The sequence below is a fragment of the Mastigoproctus giganteus genome, chromosome 6 (assembly GCF_048544385.1).
Source record: "Mastigoproctus giganteus isolate SK-2022 chromosome 6, ASM4854438v1, whole genome shotgun sequence".
Lineage (NCBI taxonomy): Eukaryota > Metazoa > Arthropoda > Arachnida > Uropygi > Thelyphonidae > Mastigoproctus > Mastigoproctus giganteus.
The window spans coordinates 219,124,917-219,142,860 of record NC_143580.1 but is presented as its reverse complement, the minus strand read 5'-3'; the positions used below and the strand labels follow the sequence as shown (position 1 = coordinate 219,142,860).

General features: G+C 36.3%; 1 protein-coding gene across 1 annotated transcript in view; it reads right to left on the bottom strand.

The window, feature by feature from the left end:
* Positions 1-1,668: 1,668 nt before the first annotated feature.
* Gnpat (dihydroxyacetone phosphate acyltransferase) overlaps positions 1,669-17,944 on the bottom strand; it is a 153,907-nt gene continuing 137,631 nt past the window's right edge. The window contains exon 14 of the mRNA XM_090375697.1: positions 1,669-1,763. Within this exon, the coding sequence (XP_090231823.1) occupies positions 1,690-1,763 (74 nt within the window). The 3' untranslated portion in view covers positions 1,669-1,689. The remainder of the gene's footprint in view (positions 1,764-17,944) is intronic.

Below are 17,944 nucleotides of genomic sequence, written 5' to 3'. Positions count from 1 at the left end.
AAAAAATTTTATTTAAATTTTAAAAACTCAAAAATTTTAAGGAACAATTTTTTTTTTTTTTTTTTTCATTTTTGGCTGATGCTGAATAAGCTTGCTTTCTTGCATCATATGCCTCTATCAATGCTAATTCCCTATAGCTATAACTCAAATTTAGGATATTCAGACCCAATATTTAGTTTTATCAGAGAAATAATAACACTGGTTATATCTATTAATAAAATATAAATTATGTAATCATCATTATAGCAGGTTTCCACTGTATTATACAATTTATTTTGCATCAGTATACAACAACAACAACAACACCATCAAAAGCAGTACTGTGATACTTAGCTTGATGTACAATTCTGAGCCTTCTGTTAACAATGAAATGCTATTTAATAGTAATTAAAATTTGAAGGCTTTTGAGTGAGAAGAATGTAAATATCTATTCAAAATTTAATGGTATGTTATTTTATCTATAAAGACCACATTTTAGTTTTAATCAGTATTTACTTATAAAAGATTTCATTCACTGACCAATATCAGCCATTCTCTATATTTATCCATATTAGTGAATAAAAATCTCAGGGGAATAACAGAAGATTGGATCTCACAATGTTCATCTATGGGCAATGGGTTATTGAACACTCAAATAGGGCGCCTCCGTAGCCAGGTGGGCAGGAGCGGCAGTGCGTAGCACACGCTTCTTGATTAGACCGGGGTTCGAGCCCGTGACCACCAAATACGGAGGATGCGGAAAGATCGGAATGACCACCGCATATCCCCAGAGCAATAGGACCTTAGTTGCTAATGCTCCTAAAAACCAAATAACAACATAACACTCAAATAAGTTGCCTCCCAATGTGGCAGAGGCAGTGAGTCTGGCTAAGTTTAATGTAGGATTGGATGGTTTACTTTGTGGGAATGGAAATAGTTATGAATATTCTGTTTTGTTTTATTTATTTTTCAGATGATATAGAAAGTCTGCTTCTTTGCATCATTTGACCTTGCTAATACTAACACTTAAAATGCATTTGTAATTTTCAAATACATTCACATCATCACTGGTATGGTTCACGGCCAATTTCTGATGGTAAAAATTTATAGACTTACTAATTCTATACTATGCAAATTGTATATATGAAGTTTTATTTTCATAACTGTTCTTAAAAATTAAATGTTACATTATTTTATGTATTTTTAATTAGCACCATAATGTTTTCTAGGTCAAATAAAATCACAAATTCATTTTTTGGTACATATACACCAGTAATGCACCATTCTTTATACGTAGTTTGTTCCAATAAATAGTTCCTCTATTTGACTAGAATTATTTAATGAGGCCAACAAGTCTAACACTGCAGTAAAACTGGTAGATAAGTAAAGATTTACTTTCTATTCTGCTTTCACACACTTCATATTAAATATTAAAATTTAAAAGAAAATAAATAAATGCCTTACTATGCATGTATCATGAAAATGAATCTTGAAATTCCTGCTGGTAAAGTTCAATATTAAAATAATTTGAAAATCAGCATGCTGTATAAAGACTGTGTATAACTCTTGCACAGAACCAATGAATACAAAGGATATAGTACTGCAAATAAATAAAGCTATATATACTCATGTAGTTTGGCAAACTAAATTTGCATACTTCCGGATGAGCTCCAGAAGCTAGGATTTTTGCATATGGCTTTTTTTTTTTTTTTACAATTTAGCTGGAAACATGTGTGATGAATTAGACTGTGAAATGACTGTTCTTTCCCCATGAAAGAAGGATTCTAGTAAAAAGGAAAAAAAAGAAAAAAAAAAAACAATTAGTATTAACAAAACAATGGACATGTGAAAAAAAATTATATGTTATAAAGCAATCTAAATGCCTTAATATCTTAACTGTCTACAGTGGTGGACAAAAAAACTGCATCACTTGTGAATTTTGCAAACAATGTGTTTTGTGCTGCATTGTGGGTTTCAGAAATGTTCGAAATGCATTTGTTAGATGGGATATATACAGGGTCCAGTCACATTATTACAGAATAGAGGTCACATTATTATGACCACCTACTTAGTATCCTACCTAGTACATGCTGTGAAAGGTGCATACCTTTCACAGCATGTACCACAGCCAGCCGCTGTGGGAGGGACTCGATAAGTCCGCGGAAGGTTGTACGGGTATCTGTGACCATGCAGACTGCAGTGCACCCAAAAGTTCCTGTAGGTTCCTTGGTGGAGGATCCATCCATCTGATGTGTTGATCAAGGTGGTCCCATAGATTTTCAGTTGGTTTAAGATCCGGGGAATTCAGTGGCCAAGGAAGTAGCCTGAAGTCTTCGTAGTGCTCCTCAAACCACTCATGGACAATTCTGACGAAATGGCACAGCGCATTGTCTTGCTGATAGATACCATCGCCCCAAGGGAACACGGTCAACATGTACGGGTGTACCTGATCAGCGACAATCAACAGGTAACATTTGCATTGAGGGGTGCCCTCCAGAGGTATCATTCCACAAAAACATTCCCCAGACCATAACACCGCCCCCACCAGTCTGCCTTCTGCCAACAATCGTGTCCGGGTGTCTGTTCTCGGAGGTTTCGTGCCTAATACACCACTGTCCATCCACTCAGTGGAGCAGAAACCGTGACTCATCGGAGAAGGCCACCCATTTCCATTCGGTTGGGGTCCAGTGTCGGTATTGCTGTGAAAACTGATGGTGTTGTTTGCGATAAATGGCCATCAGCGTGGGTGCTGTTACCAAGCATCCGCTCCAGAGCCCAATTTGTAACAAGGTTCGCTGTGCTGTTGTGTTGGAGACTTTTCTGGTGGCCCCCATGGTTCATTTGGACGGCCAGTTGAGCAACAGTAATGCACGAATCGGTCCTGACCAACCGTTTCAGCCGACGTTCACCTCTGGGATCAATGGTGCATGGGGCTTCACATTTGGCAGGTCGGGTCATCAAAACTGTTCCATTCATCCAGTCTTGATACACTTTCACCGCTGCAGCATGTGAACATTTCACAAAGTCCGCTGTTTCGGAAATGCTGGCACCCCTAGTCCCAATAGCAGGTGATCATGCCTTTTCCAAGTCTGATAGGTTGCGTGCTTTGCCCGTGACAGAGGCTGTTACTGTGTTCACAGATGCCGAATATCAAGCCTTATATGCTTGCAGTGTGTGAACTTGACACGTGCTCTGTATGATTCACTAGGCGTGTGTAATGTCTGTGTTGCGGGTAGTCTTAATATTGTGACTGGACTCTGTATGTCTGTGAATGAGATCCAATAAAAAGACTTCACCTGATATACCTAATTGCCATAAATATCTTCCCAAAGGATAAAATGGGTAATTAATAGAAATATGAGAAATCATGCAAATGGCAATCATGACAACCAAACATGCATTTTATTGCATTTACATGTACAAACTGAAATGACAAGTTAACGTAATAGTATTATGTACTATAAATCAGCAAAATGAGTCCTCAATATTTTGTTGTTCCTTGATCTGGCATAGAGTTAACTTCTTTGCTGCAACAATCTGGCATAGAGTTAATCAGCTTCTGGATATATGGTAGCCCAATTTCTTGGTACCACACCTTTACAATGCTCTCCTGCAGCTGAATCTTACTTGTTGGCTTCTTCTGAGCAATTTTAGACGACAACATTATGTACCAGAAATTTTCAATAGGGTTCAAATCTGCACTATTGCAGGGCCAATCCAACACTGTAATGTCAGCATTTCTGAGGTATCACTGCACCTTAAGGGAGAAAAATGAGGGAAACATTGGTGTAAATATGTTTTAAGCCTTGTGAGACAAAACAAACTCATCATTAAATCTAATGATGAGTTTTGGACGTCTGTGTCCCTAATAACGGGTTTCAGGCACTCCTCTAAGATAGCAGTGTAGGTTTCTGCATTCACCGTTCCGTTAATAAACTTAATTCACCCATCCCTTTGCTTGTTATGCATTTCCAGACCATCTGACTGGCAGGGAACTTTACAGTCAGTGTTATGCAGTCAGGATGGTATGCCTCCGATTTTCTTCTTCCGACATATCACTTTCCATCCAAGCCATGCAGGTTGAATTTTGATTCGTCAGAAAAGATGACTGTGTCCCATTGCTTCTTCTTCTTCCACATTCCAAAAGCCATCTGTGGATAGTTCATGCACTTGTTTCAACACCAGAGGCCATCTCAAAGTTCAGTTTTAGATCAGGAGCACTAGCAAGTTGTCTATTTCCTTTTTTTTTTATTTAATTTTATTATTATTATACTTTTTTTTTTTTTCTTTCTTTCTTTCTTTTGGGTGGTGCAGCATAAACCTTAGGTTTCCTTGCACCATATGGCCATTACTAGTACTAATACTATTAACTACTTTTTGTATGTATATATTTGACTTTTTTATGAATAAAGAAAATTTAACTAATGAATAAAAATATACATACCATCATCATCATTACATTACACAGTGTATGAATTTGTCATTTTTTTTTAATTCTAAAAAAATTGAAATTCCCAGTATCAAGAGCACTATAACGAAACAACACTAAAAGGGGTAGCGCCAACCAGGGTATGCCTGTACACTAATATTGTTTGCTCAGTGGAAAGGAAGGACAGTAGGTAATGTGAATGTTCATTTGCCAATCTACCTAGATTATGATAAAAATTGCCTGCCTACTTTGTGAAACTGAAGATTATTTCTTAGTTACTAGTGAATGCTGCTCTTTACTAGTTCATAAAATCTGTAAGGTACTCTGTATATGTTTTGCTAAACCTGAGGACTGGAGGCTATGATTCTTCACTTAGGGAAAAACTGAAAATAATTCAAGAGGTAGAAAAAAAAAATACTGGAAATCATGTTGCTGGTAGAAAATAACTGTATTTTTTTTATTTATCTTAAAAAATGGAGTGTGCAGCTTAATTAAGAAAATAATGCAATTACCCTTTCTATGAATATGGTAATTTGAGCTTGTACACAAAGCATTCACATAAAGGTGCAAGATTCAGTCCATACCACTGATCTGAATTATTCTGGTAACCCTCCCCCCCCCAAATTTAGCAGGAACCCTTAATGCTTGCTTTATGTCATTGTACCTTCTCTGCTCAAATGAATTCTATCTGTACTAAATAAATTCCATTACCAACTAAGGCAAAATTTCCCAGGACATATTGAAAGCAATTTAACCCCTTAAAGCTGTGAAATAGATTTTTTCATCTATTTTTTTTTTATTACTTTTTACTTTTGTTCTACACAATCTTTACTTTAGTTCTTTTGACAATCATTGTCAACAGTTTTCCTCAAAGCACTAAGGCCCACAATGCAACTTTACTGATTGTTATAATTCTCACTGTGAGCAGAAGGAATTTTCTATATATTTAGCATAAATTGCAGATATCTCATTAGTAAATGAGGCGGACACAAAACTTAACATTTAAAAACATTTAAAACAAAACATTTATTACACAACAAAGTTCAATTTGCACATATAACCTACACGGCACATGGTATATACCACTCTCAATAGGAAACTTCAACTTATAACTGATCACTTCATTTTCTTCATCTTTCATATCCAATTTGTTAGATTATCATTTTCTTTCATTCATTAAAATCCTCTTCATTAATACTACAACATAATTACAATTAACAAATAACCACAATGTTAAATGACAACCAAAATAAGCACTGAAATAAGAAGATAACTTGAAAAAAATATGGGTGAAGATATAGTATATATTGTTAAAAATATTGAATAAAGAAGGTAATTATATTAGAAAAGATAACTGAAATGAATGAAAAATGTGTATTCCCCCTTATGAATTTAGGTATTATGCATGATAGATATTATGAATAACAGGTTTATAAATGTTGGACATTATATAATGTAGTGTGGAATGTATGTAACCTGTATTTCTACTTAAAGAATTTATGACTGATTTTTTTGATTGACTTTATGACCGACTAAGAGTCAATTTTTATTTAGAGGGTCTTTATTAGTTAGAGAGCATGACTTAGAGAATATTTACTGTTTGCAAATTTTAATAGATGGTGTAAAATTATATGGATGAATTTTAGTTGGAAATATACTGTTTGTAATGATAAATGTGTTCCTTAAGAATTATAAATAACTGGAAATGGAAATGTCATGAAAATCAAAAACTACATATGTAACAAAAATTAAGTTATAAAATTCAGCTCTACCTTATATTTTAACATTTCAGTATACAAAACTGCCTCTTAATCAGTGTTATTGACTCCTACAAAATTATAATGTTGTTCATTACAATCAAAATTATAACATTAGTTCTTCTTTCTCAAGCTTTCATGACACTTCCATTTCTAGTTACCCATAATGCTTTCAGAACACATTTATCATTACAAATTGCATATTTCAAACTAAAATTCATCCATGTAATTAGTATTTACAACTATATTAGTATTAGCAACATGATTTAAGGAAAAAAATGTTCATGCAGCATCAGCAAAAAAAAAAAAAAAAAAAAATTATTTCCCCATTCTGTTCAATAATTCATCAAATCTTCCTTAAATTTATTCAAGTTACCCACCTCCAACACTAGAAGAAACTTTATTCCAGCAATTACTCTTTGCTGGAAGCAAATTTTTGCAAATCCTTTTCCAATTTAAATTTATGCTCCCTTGTGTGTTTCATCTGAGAAAAAGTAAAGATGCCATCACCATTAAGTTTACATAACCCTTTTAAAGCCTCATACACTTCCAATTAGGTTGCCATGTAGATGCCTATTTTCAAGAAACTGCAATTTACAGAACCCCCCAGTCTTTCTTGGTAAGAATATCCTTTTGTGCCCCAGTCAAATCTTGTTGCTCTTCTCTGTACACTTTCCACAAATTTATGTTCTTCCTAAAATGAGGTTTCCAAACCTATATTCAATATTCTAGACATGGTCTAACCAGTATGTTATACAATGGGATGATCAAATCTTTATCGGCAAATTTTTTGTATATCATTGACAGAACTCCACAGATTATTACCTCTTCAGTGCAAACATTACTTGTTTGCACTGAAGAGAGAATTTCATGTCAGGCTGTACAATTAGCCCTAGATCTTATTCACACTCCACTATGTTAAGTTTTATGTCATTCTAGGATTACTGCTACCTGAATGCCATACCTTGCATTTATCACTTTTAAACCTCAACTGTCATTTTCCATATAATTGTATACCAATATTAAAATCTGCCAATATAAAATGCTCTCTAAATCATAAATTTCTCTCTAATTAATAGAATTTGAGTCACATAAATGTGACTCAAATCATGCTAAAACTTGTACAAATAAACTCTTCTTTAAATTCTTATGACACTACATTACATAATACCTACCATTTATAAACTGTCATTCACAATACCTATCATAAATAATATCTCAAATCATAAGAAGAAACTTTTATAATTCAATTCAATAATCTCTTCCATTCTAATTATCTTCTTTATTCAATCTCAATAATGATATTTACTCTTAATTATCTTCATTTACATTTTTTTCAGCTCATCTTACTTCAATATTTATTTTAAATATTGAAGGATTAATTTCTTTTTCTCATTTTTATCTCTCTCTTTTTTTTTTTACCTTTGCTCTCTCTCTCTCTCTCTCTCACGACTATAATGCTAATCTGAGGTATGCTCCTATTTATCATTATCAACATATTGTATAATTGTCATGTTAACTAGTCTAAAGATCCAGCCAATCAATAAATTATATCAGTCTACCTTGATATTCAATCTAAACTACATTAAAAAAACTTTAATGAATGAGGCTATGACCTACTTATACATTAAAACTTGAATCAAAAATCGGACCCTTCTCTTCTATAATTTATAGATTGTTTACTATGCAATGACAGTTCTGCTTACGCAAATTTCCATCTTTCTCCTAAGAATATATAGTCGAATTGCTAGACAACTGATTCCTTAGGCATCTTGAGATGCAACTACCATAGCTGTTTACTACTAGAGATCAACAGCCACTCTAGCCTACATCCCATCTGGAACACCCAAGTCATAAGAATTTGTCCACAGACTATTATACTGTCAGCACAAGCCTCTGGAATGCTGCATTAATATTGCATCCATCACCCAGTTCTGGTCATCTAATTCTGTCCATTTTTCCATAGCTTATACTTTATTTATTTAGGTTTTTTTTTGCTTTCCACCGTATCACTATTAAACATTACTGTCTTTTCTTTCTTTACTGAGGCAAGGCAGAATGGATCTGCTCCAGGCACAATATGCACATTAAAATTACATCTTCACTCACCAAAATCAAATCTCTAATTTGTTCAACACTACTTTGGTTATCGTGGGAAATTTCCATCTCTCTCTCTCTCTCTTCTGAATTCCATAACTCCTGCTCACCCTTCAAATACAAGAACCGATCAGAATTCAATTTTAGAGTGACTCTTTTTCCTATTCATCCACAAATGACATTTATAATTATTTAAATTCCTTTCTTTACTACACTCTTTTTAAAATAATTTCCCATTCCCATACTTACTACGTGTAGGCTAATTCTCCCATGCTAACCACTGTTCTTAAACCACTCCATAATGATCCCACCCTCTTGAATGTATGTATGTTGCCACTGCTGCCTGTAAGGGATGTCTCTGGCTATGCTAATTTCTTTTTAAAGTGTTTTGCTGGCAATCTTCTTTGTTATCTACATATTTCTATTGTAAAGTTTAAACTTCTCACTTTCCATTCTTTGCTTTGCCTACTTTTTTTTTTTTTTTGTTTTGTTAAATCTAAATCCTCCTATATAAATATATAAGCATACTAACATCTTTTTCATTGCTCACTTACTGCATAAAAGTAATCTGCAAGACTAGAAGTCTTACCAAGCTTTTTAGAAGCCATCAAGCCTACCTTAAACTGAAAAGTCTCTCACATACAATCCCTCTTGACCTGTCACAGCAGAACTGCAGACAGCATTTTGACCTATTATGTGGCATTTTTTCAAGCATGACTTTATATTTCACAACCAAGATCTCAGTTCATTTTTGTTTGGATAACTATATAAATTTAACTTTCCCAACTGACAACTGGTTCAACATCACTCATCATCAATTGTACTCTGGTTCTATTCCACCAGTCCCTATTTCAGAAAATATTCTCAGTTTACAAACCACTGAATCTCCAAACAAAACAACATCACCTCATTCATAATCACAGCAGTCAGCACCTGACATCCATCTTTGGGACTAAACTGTCATCCATTATCGTCAAGCTGAACACTTAGGTGACTGCCACTTGAGTAGTTGAATTTAAATAAAAAAAGGATTGATTCAAGGTATAATGAAATAGGCAACTTACTGTGAAAGAATTCATGATATGCGATGTTATTTAATGATGCCTGCACAACTTCGGTTTGCTTACTGCGTATAGAAATGATGGTAATGTACAAACTTATATGACATTAAAAATGCATTTAAAAAACTTTAATTGAAAAATTCTTGGATTACTTAATTGTGTCACAATCCATTCAACATATAAGAATGTAGCATATTACAATTGGCCTGTATCCAAATCTCCAGTTTCAGTTTCTTCCTGCAACAAACCTTGCTACAATTGTTATAACAGTTATTAATCAATACAGGCAGTTCTTGCTTTACAAGTTCCTAGGTTTACGAGTTTTTTTTTTTTTTTTTCAAAGTATCAAATATCAACAAAATCGAAAATATGAACATTGATTGCAAAAATGAATGTTAAACATTCATAAATACCGCATTTCAAATCACGTATGTAGCTATACATTACAGTGTACTCAGCTTTACGATATTAATCCGCTCAAGAGACAACATCATATCGTGAAAATATCTGTGAACCCAATAACATTGTTTTTTGGTAATTCATTCCACGACCTCGGAAGTTGAAATTTTCGCTATATAACTCTCTAAAAAGTCGTTTTTATAGTGCAAATTGTATTAGTTACCAATTCGAATCACTAAAATGCACTACACTTTTATCGCTATCATATATGTTCCATTATAAGAACCAATTTTGAACGCCTTTGTGACATTAATGATATGAAGTTTTCTGAGAACTGCAGACAGGCTGCCAGGGCAGGTCATGGAGTTTTGTCAATGATATATAGGAATTTTGCTAGCAGGGAAAAGGAGGTAATTGTCCCTCTGAATAAGGCAATGGTCAGGCCATGCCTTGAGTACTGCGTACAGGTCTGGAGTCCACATTTTAGGAAAGATGCAGATTTGCTTGAGCATGTACAGAGAAGAGCAACAAAATTGGTGAGGGGAATGAAGGGATCCTTTACCAAGAGAGGCTTAAGTTCTGCAAATTGCAATGGCTGGAGACTAGACACCTGCGCGGTGATCTGACTGAGGTGTATAAGGCCTCGAATGGGTTGAGCACGCTGAATTCTGATGGGATTCTTCCACTTGTTCAGATTACGAACCTAAGGGGGCTTAAATTCAAATTAAGGAAAGACAGATGTAGAATAGATGTGCAGAAATTTGCCTTTAGTCAGTGGGTGGTTAATCGCTGGAACAAACTTCCATCTGTCATTGTGGAAGTTGATAGGTTAAATAAATTTAAGGAGGAACTGGACAAACATTTAGAGGGAATGGTTGTGTGAATTTTTTTTTTTTTTTTTTTGGCTGATGCTGCATAAGCTCATACACTTGCATCACATGCCACTACTACTACATTTCTGGAGGTCATAATCATAAAACAATAAAAACAATTTGCACTTTCCAGTTTATTGGACTTTTCTGTTACTGCAAGCAATTATAAATGGGTAGTAAACTTAATGTTATTGCATTTGTGAAAATACTGATAGCTGGAATTTTGGTTTTTTGCGTTATGATGAAATGTGTTTCCCCTTTACTGAAATCTTCAATTCTATAAAAAACACAAATAAATTTTCACAATCTTCTCTTCATTCCTTTTTTTTTTTTTTTAAGCTTCGTAAACCTGTTACTCCATGCAAATCGTGTTAGTTGCAATTTGTGCATTCTGTTAAAAAATGCTTATGCATGCTATTGAAATTTATAAAGAAAATAGAAGGCTATCTTGGAAACAAATGCCTCTTGAAACATTTCTGAAGAAGATGACTCCTTGTGCAACAAACCAACGAGTGCCGAGCCAATAATAAGTGATCAACAAGTGTGCATTTAGTCAATGATGAAGAATAAACATTCTTTAAAATTTGTAAGTCATAAATAATTTCTTTATTATTATAATCTGCTTGATTTTACAGGCTACATTTTAATTTATTTAGATAAATCAATCATTGTTTAAACAAACTAATTAGCTAACTAATTTCATTGTTGAGAACGTAACCCCCATTTTTAACCTTATGTCTATGGGATTTAATTCTCACTTTACGAGTGTGCGCTAGGAACGAATTAACTCATAAAGTCGAGAACTACCTGTACAAACTTGATTTTGAACAGGCTAAGAGTAGAAAACTTGCTTCTAGTCCAAATGGCACCTGAGCATTCGAGTTTCTCACCAAAAAATACTGAGCATTAACTTTTGTACTCCCACTTCTGTTACAATCTGATGGTTCTATTGTAACCCCAGCTAAGCTGAGTTACCAGCATCCTATTTTTCTTCTAATTCTTGTATCAATGATCTTTATAAATTGCCTGCTACCATACCCAATACACTTCACTTAATGCCTGCTACGATATAACTTATGCTTATTTCCCCCCAAGGCCCAGTTCTTTCTCCCACTCTTTTCCCTCTTGTACATTAATGACCTTCTTCCACTGACTGGTAATCTTATTCACAGTTTTGCATATGACAGTATGCTACATTCCACCCTCCAGTTTGAGAAACCTTGTCCTGCACAAACAGCTTCAACTTCTCAAATATCCACTGCCATTTCCTTAAATGCTCTCCAGGTAAATTCTCTGATGGGGCAAAAGAAAACTTAGTTAACTTCAATCCTCCCAAGACTCAATCCTACCTTATTTCTTGCAAAAAAGAATCTACCGCTCCTTTGCTTATCTTCGATGACACTGATTTCTAGACAAGATCACACATCTCTACAAGGAATTATCTTAACTTCTAATCTCTTTGTCTTGGCATAAGCATCTCACAAATGCTGCTTCCTCTGCATTCAAAAAAACTGGGTTTTATTTTTTGTGCTTGGCATTACTTTTCTCCTAAACTACTCACTCTGTACAAATCTGTCTGCCTTGGCCAGGAATATTGTTCCCACATCTGAGGTGGAGCCTCCAAAACCTCTCTCAAGCTTCTCCATTTAAAAGGGAACAATCAGGTTAATTAATGCCCTGTTTCTCACAGATGTTCAGTTTCTGGAGCATGCTTTTTCTATAAATACTTTGATAGGCGCCATTCTTCTCAAATTGATATCTGTAATTCTACCACTCTCTTCCAAAGTAGTATAAACACATGCCTCAACCAGGCAACATCCATTCACTCTTAAATTCCAAACCAACAGAAGTAACTCTTCCTCATCTATTCCTTCTATTTTTGTTTTCTGAAAACATCATGTTTCCCAAAATATACAATCTACATAAATTCAAGTGTAATGTGTGAATAACACTAATTAAACCATATAGTTTATTTAGTGAATTTGATTGTTCAAAAAATATTACAAGAATTGGTAAAACTCCCACACACACACACACACACACAATAGAGCTACTTCATATTTGATAACATTTCTGGATTCATCAGGCCCAATGAAAAAAGATTTGGTGGCTGTTCCTAATTTTACAGGAAAAAAGAACTTCTATCCCGATCAATAGAGTAGATTAGCATTAGCAATAGTAGAAGCATATGATGCAAGAAAGCAAGCTTATGCAGCATCAGCCAAAAAAAAAAAAAAAAAACTCCTTCCACTTCACCCCTCCGTTCGTTCGAAATATCTGTCCAGCTGAGCCTTAAATTTATTTAGGCTATCAACTTCACAACATGGGGTGGAAGTCTGTTCCAATAACCAACTACCCGCTGGCTAAAGGCAAATTTCCGCACATCTATCCTACATCTGTCTTTCCTCAATTTGAATTTATGCCCTCTCAGGTGATTATTCTGAGCAAGAGGCAATATCCATTCAGCATTGAGCATGATCAAACCATTCAAGGCTTTGTACACCTCTATCAGATCACCTCGCCAGTGCCTAGTCTCCAGAAACTGTAATTTGCAAAACTTAAGCCTTTCTTTGTAAGAGCAACCCTTCGTTCCGTTCACTAATCTTGTTGCCCTTCTCGGTACTCGTTCCAGCAGCTCTACATCCTTCTTGAAATGAGACCTGTATACAGTACTCAAGGTGTGGCCTGACCATTGCCTTATACAAGGGAATAATCACCTCCCTATCCCTGCTAGAAAAATTCCTGTATATCATTGACAAGACACCATGAGCTACTCTTGCAGCCTGTCTGCACTGCTCAGAGAACTTCATATCTGCCTGCACAATTACCCCCAGGTCCTTTTCATTCTCTACCACTGTCAGCATAGTACCACAGAGTTGATAAGTTGCTCTGGGATTGCTGTTTCCCATATGTAGTACTTTACATTTGTCAATGTTAAACTTCATTTGCCACCTCTCAGCCCATCTGCTCAACCTTTCCAGATCCTGTTGCAGCAGCATAGCGTCAATAGCAACTTAACAATCCTTAACAACCCTGCCAACTTTGTATCGTCTGCAAACTTGGACATTAAGCTTGATATACCATCATCGATATTATTTATAAATACAGAAAACAACAATGGACCCAACACTGAACCCTCACGGACTCCACTAATAACATTAGTCCACTATGAGCATTGTCCATTAATTACCACTCTCTGTCTTCTGCCACCCAACCATCCCTTTATCCATAGCAACAATTTGCCACCAATGCCACACTGCTCCAATTTGTGCAGCAGTCTTCCATGTGCAACAGTACCAAAAGCCTTTCTAAGATCCAAATATATAATATCAAAGTTATTCCCTGCATCCAATTCTTTTGTGACTACATCATAGTATCCAATCAAATTGGTCAGGCAAGACCTTCCCTTAACAAAACCATGCCGTGTCTGAGCTATAACTGAATTCGTGTCAAAATGATCCTGCAGTGCTTTAACAAGATCTTTAACCAGTGCTTCCATTAATTTTCCTGGAACAGAAGTTAAACTCACAGGTCTATAATTACTTGTGTCAGCCTTTGATCCTCCTTTGTGAATTGGGGTTACATTTGCACATCTCCAGTCTGTGGGTACCTTCCCTGAGTCCAAGGAAGCTCTCATAATTATGGCTAACGGATTGCTTACTTTCTTTGCTGCCTCCTTTAATATAACTGGATAGATCCCATCCACCCCAGGTGCCTTTCTTGTATTTATCTTAAAAAATTTCTCCTCGACTTGACTCTCAATTATTACAAGATCATCTAGCTCACTGCCAGTGTTTACTTCATCTATGGCATTCCCCTTCCTGAATAACTCGTCACGTGTGAATGTAGATGCAAAATATTGATTTAGTTTGTTAGCTACCTGAGCAGGATCATGAACAGATGAACCATCGATATCAAGTGGACGAATCTGATTCATCCCCTTCCTTCTAGAGTTTACATAAGTAAAGAACTCCTTGCTGTTTTTCTTTGCATCCCTTGCCAAAGATTTCTCGTAATCTGCCTTCGCCTGCCTAACCTCCTTTGTAACTTGGTTACAGATCAACTTATATCTATCATAGGCTTCTGTGTCACATGTTAATTTGTATGAATCCCATGCATTTTTCTTCTCTGCCATATGTCTCATTAGTTCATCTGACATCCATTTAGGCCTGAACCTTGAACAATATTTCTTAGTTAGTATGTAAAGCCTAGTAGCTTCCAAGATAAGTTCTTTGAATGCTTCCCATTTTGAGTTTGCTGTTGGTAACATCATCAGTTGGTCCCACTGTATAGAATTTAAATACTGTCTCAGACCATCGTTGTGGTCTTTACAAAAGCAATAACCCTTCCCTTTACCTCTGATGGTAGCTAACTCTTTGAGTAAATCCCACTTCAGTACACTGTGATCACTGCCACCTAGTGGTTCCTGTATCTACAGATTCTTAATGCATGAAGAATGACTACTGATAATCAAATCAAGAGTATTGCTCCCTCTAGTTGCCTCCCCAACATGCTGATTTAAAAAACAATCATCCAATAAATCCACAAAAGCCTTGCTAGTGTGTGAGTGACCAACCCACAAATTCCAGTCAATATCATGGAAATTAAAATCCCCCATTATAAGACTCTCTGATTTACTGGCCCACTCTATTTCCCTCTACAGTTTCTTATTATACTCATCAGAGTCATTAGGCCTATAACACACTCCTACTCTCAATTTTGATCTCCCAATGCTTATATTACTCTCTATCGATATTATTCTCTAATAGATATTAGATACTCTAATAAATATTACTCTCTCTCTCTCTCTCTCTCTCTCTCTCTCTCTCTCTCTCTCTCTCTCTCCTATAAAGTTAGGAACAACTGCCAAATCTTTCCTGAGCAGGTCTGATAACAAGATCCAATCAGGATTCAACCCAGAATAATACTTTTATGTAATACTTTTTAACAATAAAATTCACTTAAATAAATTACATGTTTAATTATTAGCATTAGCATTAGTAGAGGCATTTGATGCAAGAAAGCAAGCTTATGCAGCATCAGCCAAAAAAAAACCCACTTCACCCCTCTGTTTGTTCAAAATACCTGTCCAGCTGAGCCTTAAACTTATTTAGGCTATCAACCTCGACTACAAGGGATGGAAGTCTGTTCCACCAACCAATCACCCGCTGGCTAAAGGCAAATTTCCACACGTCTATCCTACATCTGTCTTTCCTCAATTTGAATTTATGCCCTCTCAGGTGATTATTCTGAGCTAGAGGAAGAATCCCATCAGCATTGAGCATGCTCAAACCATTCAAGGCTTTATACACCTCTATCAGATCACCTCACTGGTGCCTAGTCTCCAGACACTGTAATTTGCAAAACTTAAGCCTTTCTTCGTAAGAGCACCCCTTTGTTCCATTCACTAATCTTGCTGCCCTTCTCTGTACTCGTTCCAGCAGCTCTACCATCGTTCTTGAAATGAGGCCTCCAGACCTGTATACAGTACTCTAGGTGTGGCCTGACCATTGCCTTATACAAGGGAATAATCACCTCCTTATCCCTGCTGGAAAAATTCCTGTATATCATTGACAATACTCCATGAGCTACTGTTGCCGCCCGTCTGCACTGCTCAGAGAACTTCATATCTGCCTGCACAACCACCCCCAAGTCCCTTTCATTCTCTACCACTGTCAGTGTAGTACCACAGAGTTGATACGTTGCTCTGGGGTTGCTGTTTCCCATGTGTAGTACTTTACATTTGTCAATGTTAAACTTCATTTGCCACCTCTCAGCCCATCTGCTCAACCTTTCCAGATCCTGTTGCAGCAGCATAGTGTCAGTAGTGTCCTTGACAACCCTGCCAACCTTTGTATCGTCTGCAAACTTGGACATTAAGCTTGATATACCATCATCAATAACATTTATAAATAAAGAAAACAATAATGGACCCAACACTGAGCCCTGAGGGACTCCACTAATAACATTGGTCCACGACGAGCAGTGTCCATTGATTAACACCCTCTGTCTTCTCCCCCTCAACCACCCCTTTATCCACAGCAGCAATTTGCCTCCAATGTCACACTGCTCCAATTTGTGTAGCAGTCTTCCATGTGCAACAGTATCAAAAGCCTTTCTAAGATCCAAGTATATAATATCAAAGCTATTCCCTGCATCCAGTTCTTTTGTGACTGCATCATAATATCCAATTAAATTGGTCAGGCAAGACTTCCCCTTAACAAAACCATGCTGTGTCCGAGCTATAACTGAAGTCTTGTCTAAATGATCATGCAGTGCTTCTTTAACCAGTGCCTCCATTAATTTTCCTGGAACAGAAGTTAAGCTCACAGGTCTATAATTACTTGTGTCAGCCTTTGATCCTCCTTTGTGAATTGGGGTCACATTTGCACATTTCCAGTCTATGGGTACCTCCCCTGAGTCCAAGGAAGCTCTCATAATTATGGCTAAGGGTTTGCTTACTTCCTTTGCTGCCTCCTTTAATATAACTGGATAGATTCCATTCACCCCGGGTGCCTTTCTTGTGTTTATCTTCAACAGTTTCTCCTCCACTTTACTGCCAGTTATTTCAAGATTCTGTAGCTTACTGCTAGAGTTGAATACACCTCTGGCATTCCCCTCGCTGAATAACTCCTCATGTGTGAATGTTGATGCAAAATATTCATTTAGTTTGTTAGCTACCTGAGCAGGGTCATCAACAGTTGACCCATCAATATCAAGTGGACCAATCTGATTCATCCCCTTCCTTCTAGAGTTTACATAAGTAAAGAACTCTTTGCTGTTTTTCTTTGCATCCCTTGCCAAGGATTTCTCGTAATCTGCCTTTGCCTGCCTAACCTCCTTTGTAACTTGGTTGCATATCAACTTGTATCTATCATAGGCTTCTGTGGCATGTGTTAATTTGTAAGTATCCCATGCATTTTTCTTCTCTGCCATATGCCTCATTAGTTCATCTGACATCCATTTTGGCCTAAACCTTGAACAATATTTCTTAGTTGGTATGTAAAGCCTGGTAGCCTCCAAGATTAGTTCCTTGAATGCTTCCCATTTTGAGTTTGCTGTTGGTAACGTCATCAGTTGGTCCCACCGTATAGAATTTAAATACTGTCTCAGACCATCATAGTCACCTTTACGAAAACAAAAACCCTTCCCTTTACCTCTGATGGTAGTTAGCTCCTTGAGTAAATCCCACTGCAACACACTGTGATCACTGCCACCTAGTGGTTCATTTATCTGCAGATTCTTAATGCATGAATCAGCAGATTATCAGCAGAATCACTGCTGATAATCAAATCAAGAGTATTACTCCCTCTAGTTGCCTCCCGAACATGCTGATGTAGAAAACAATCA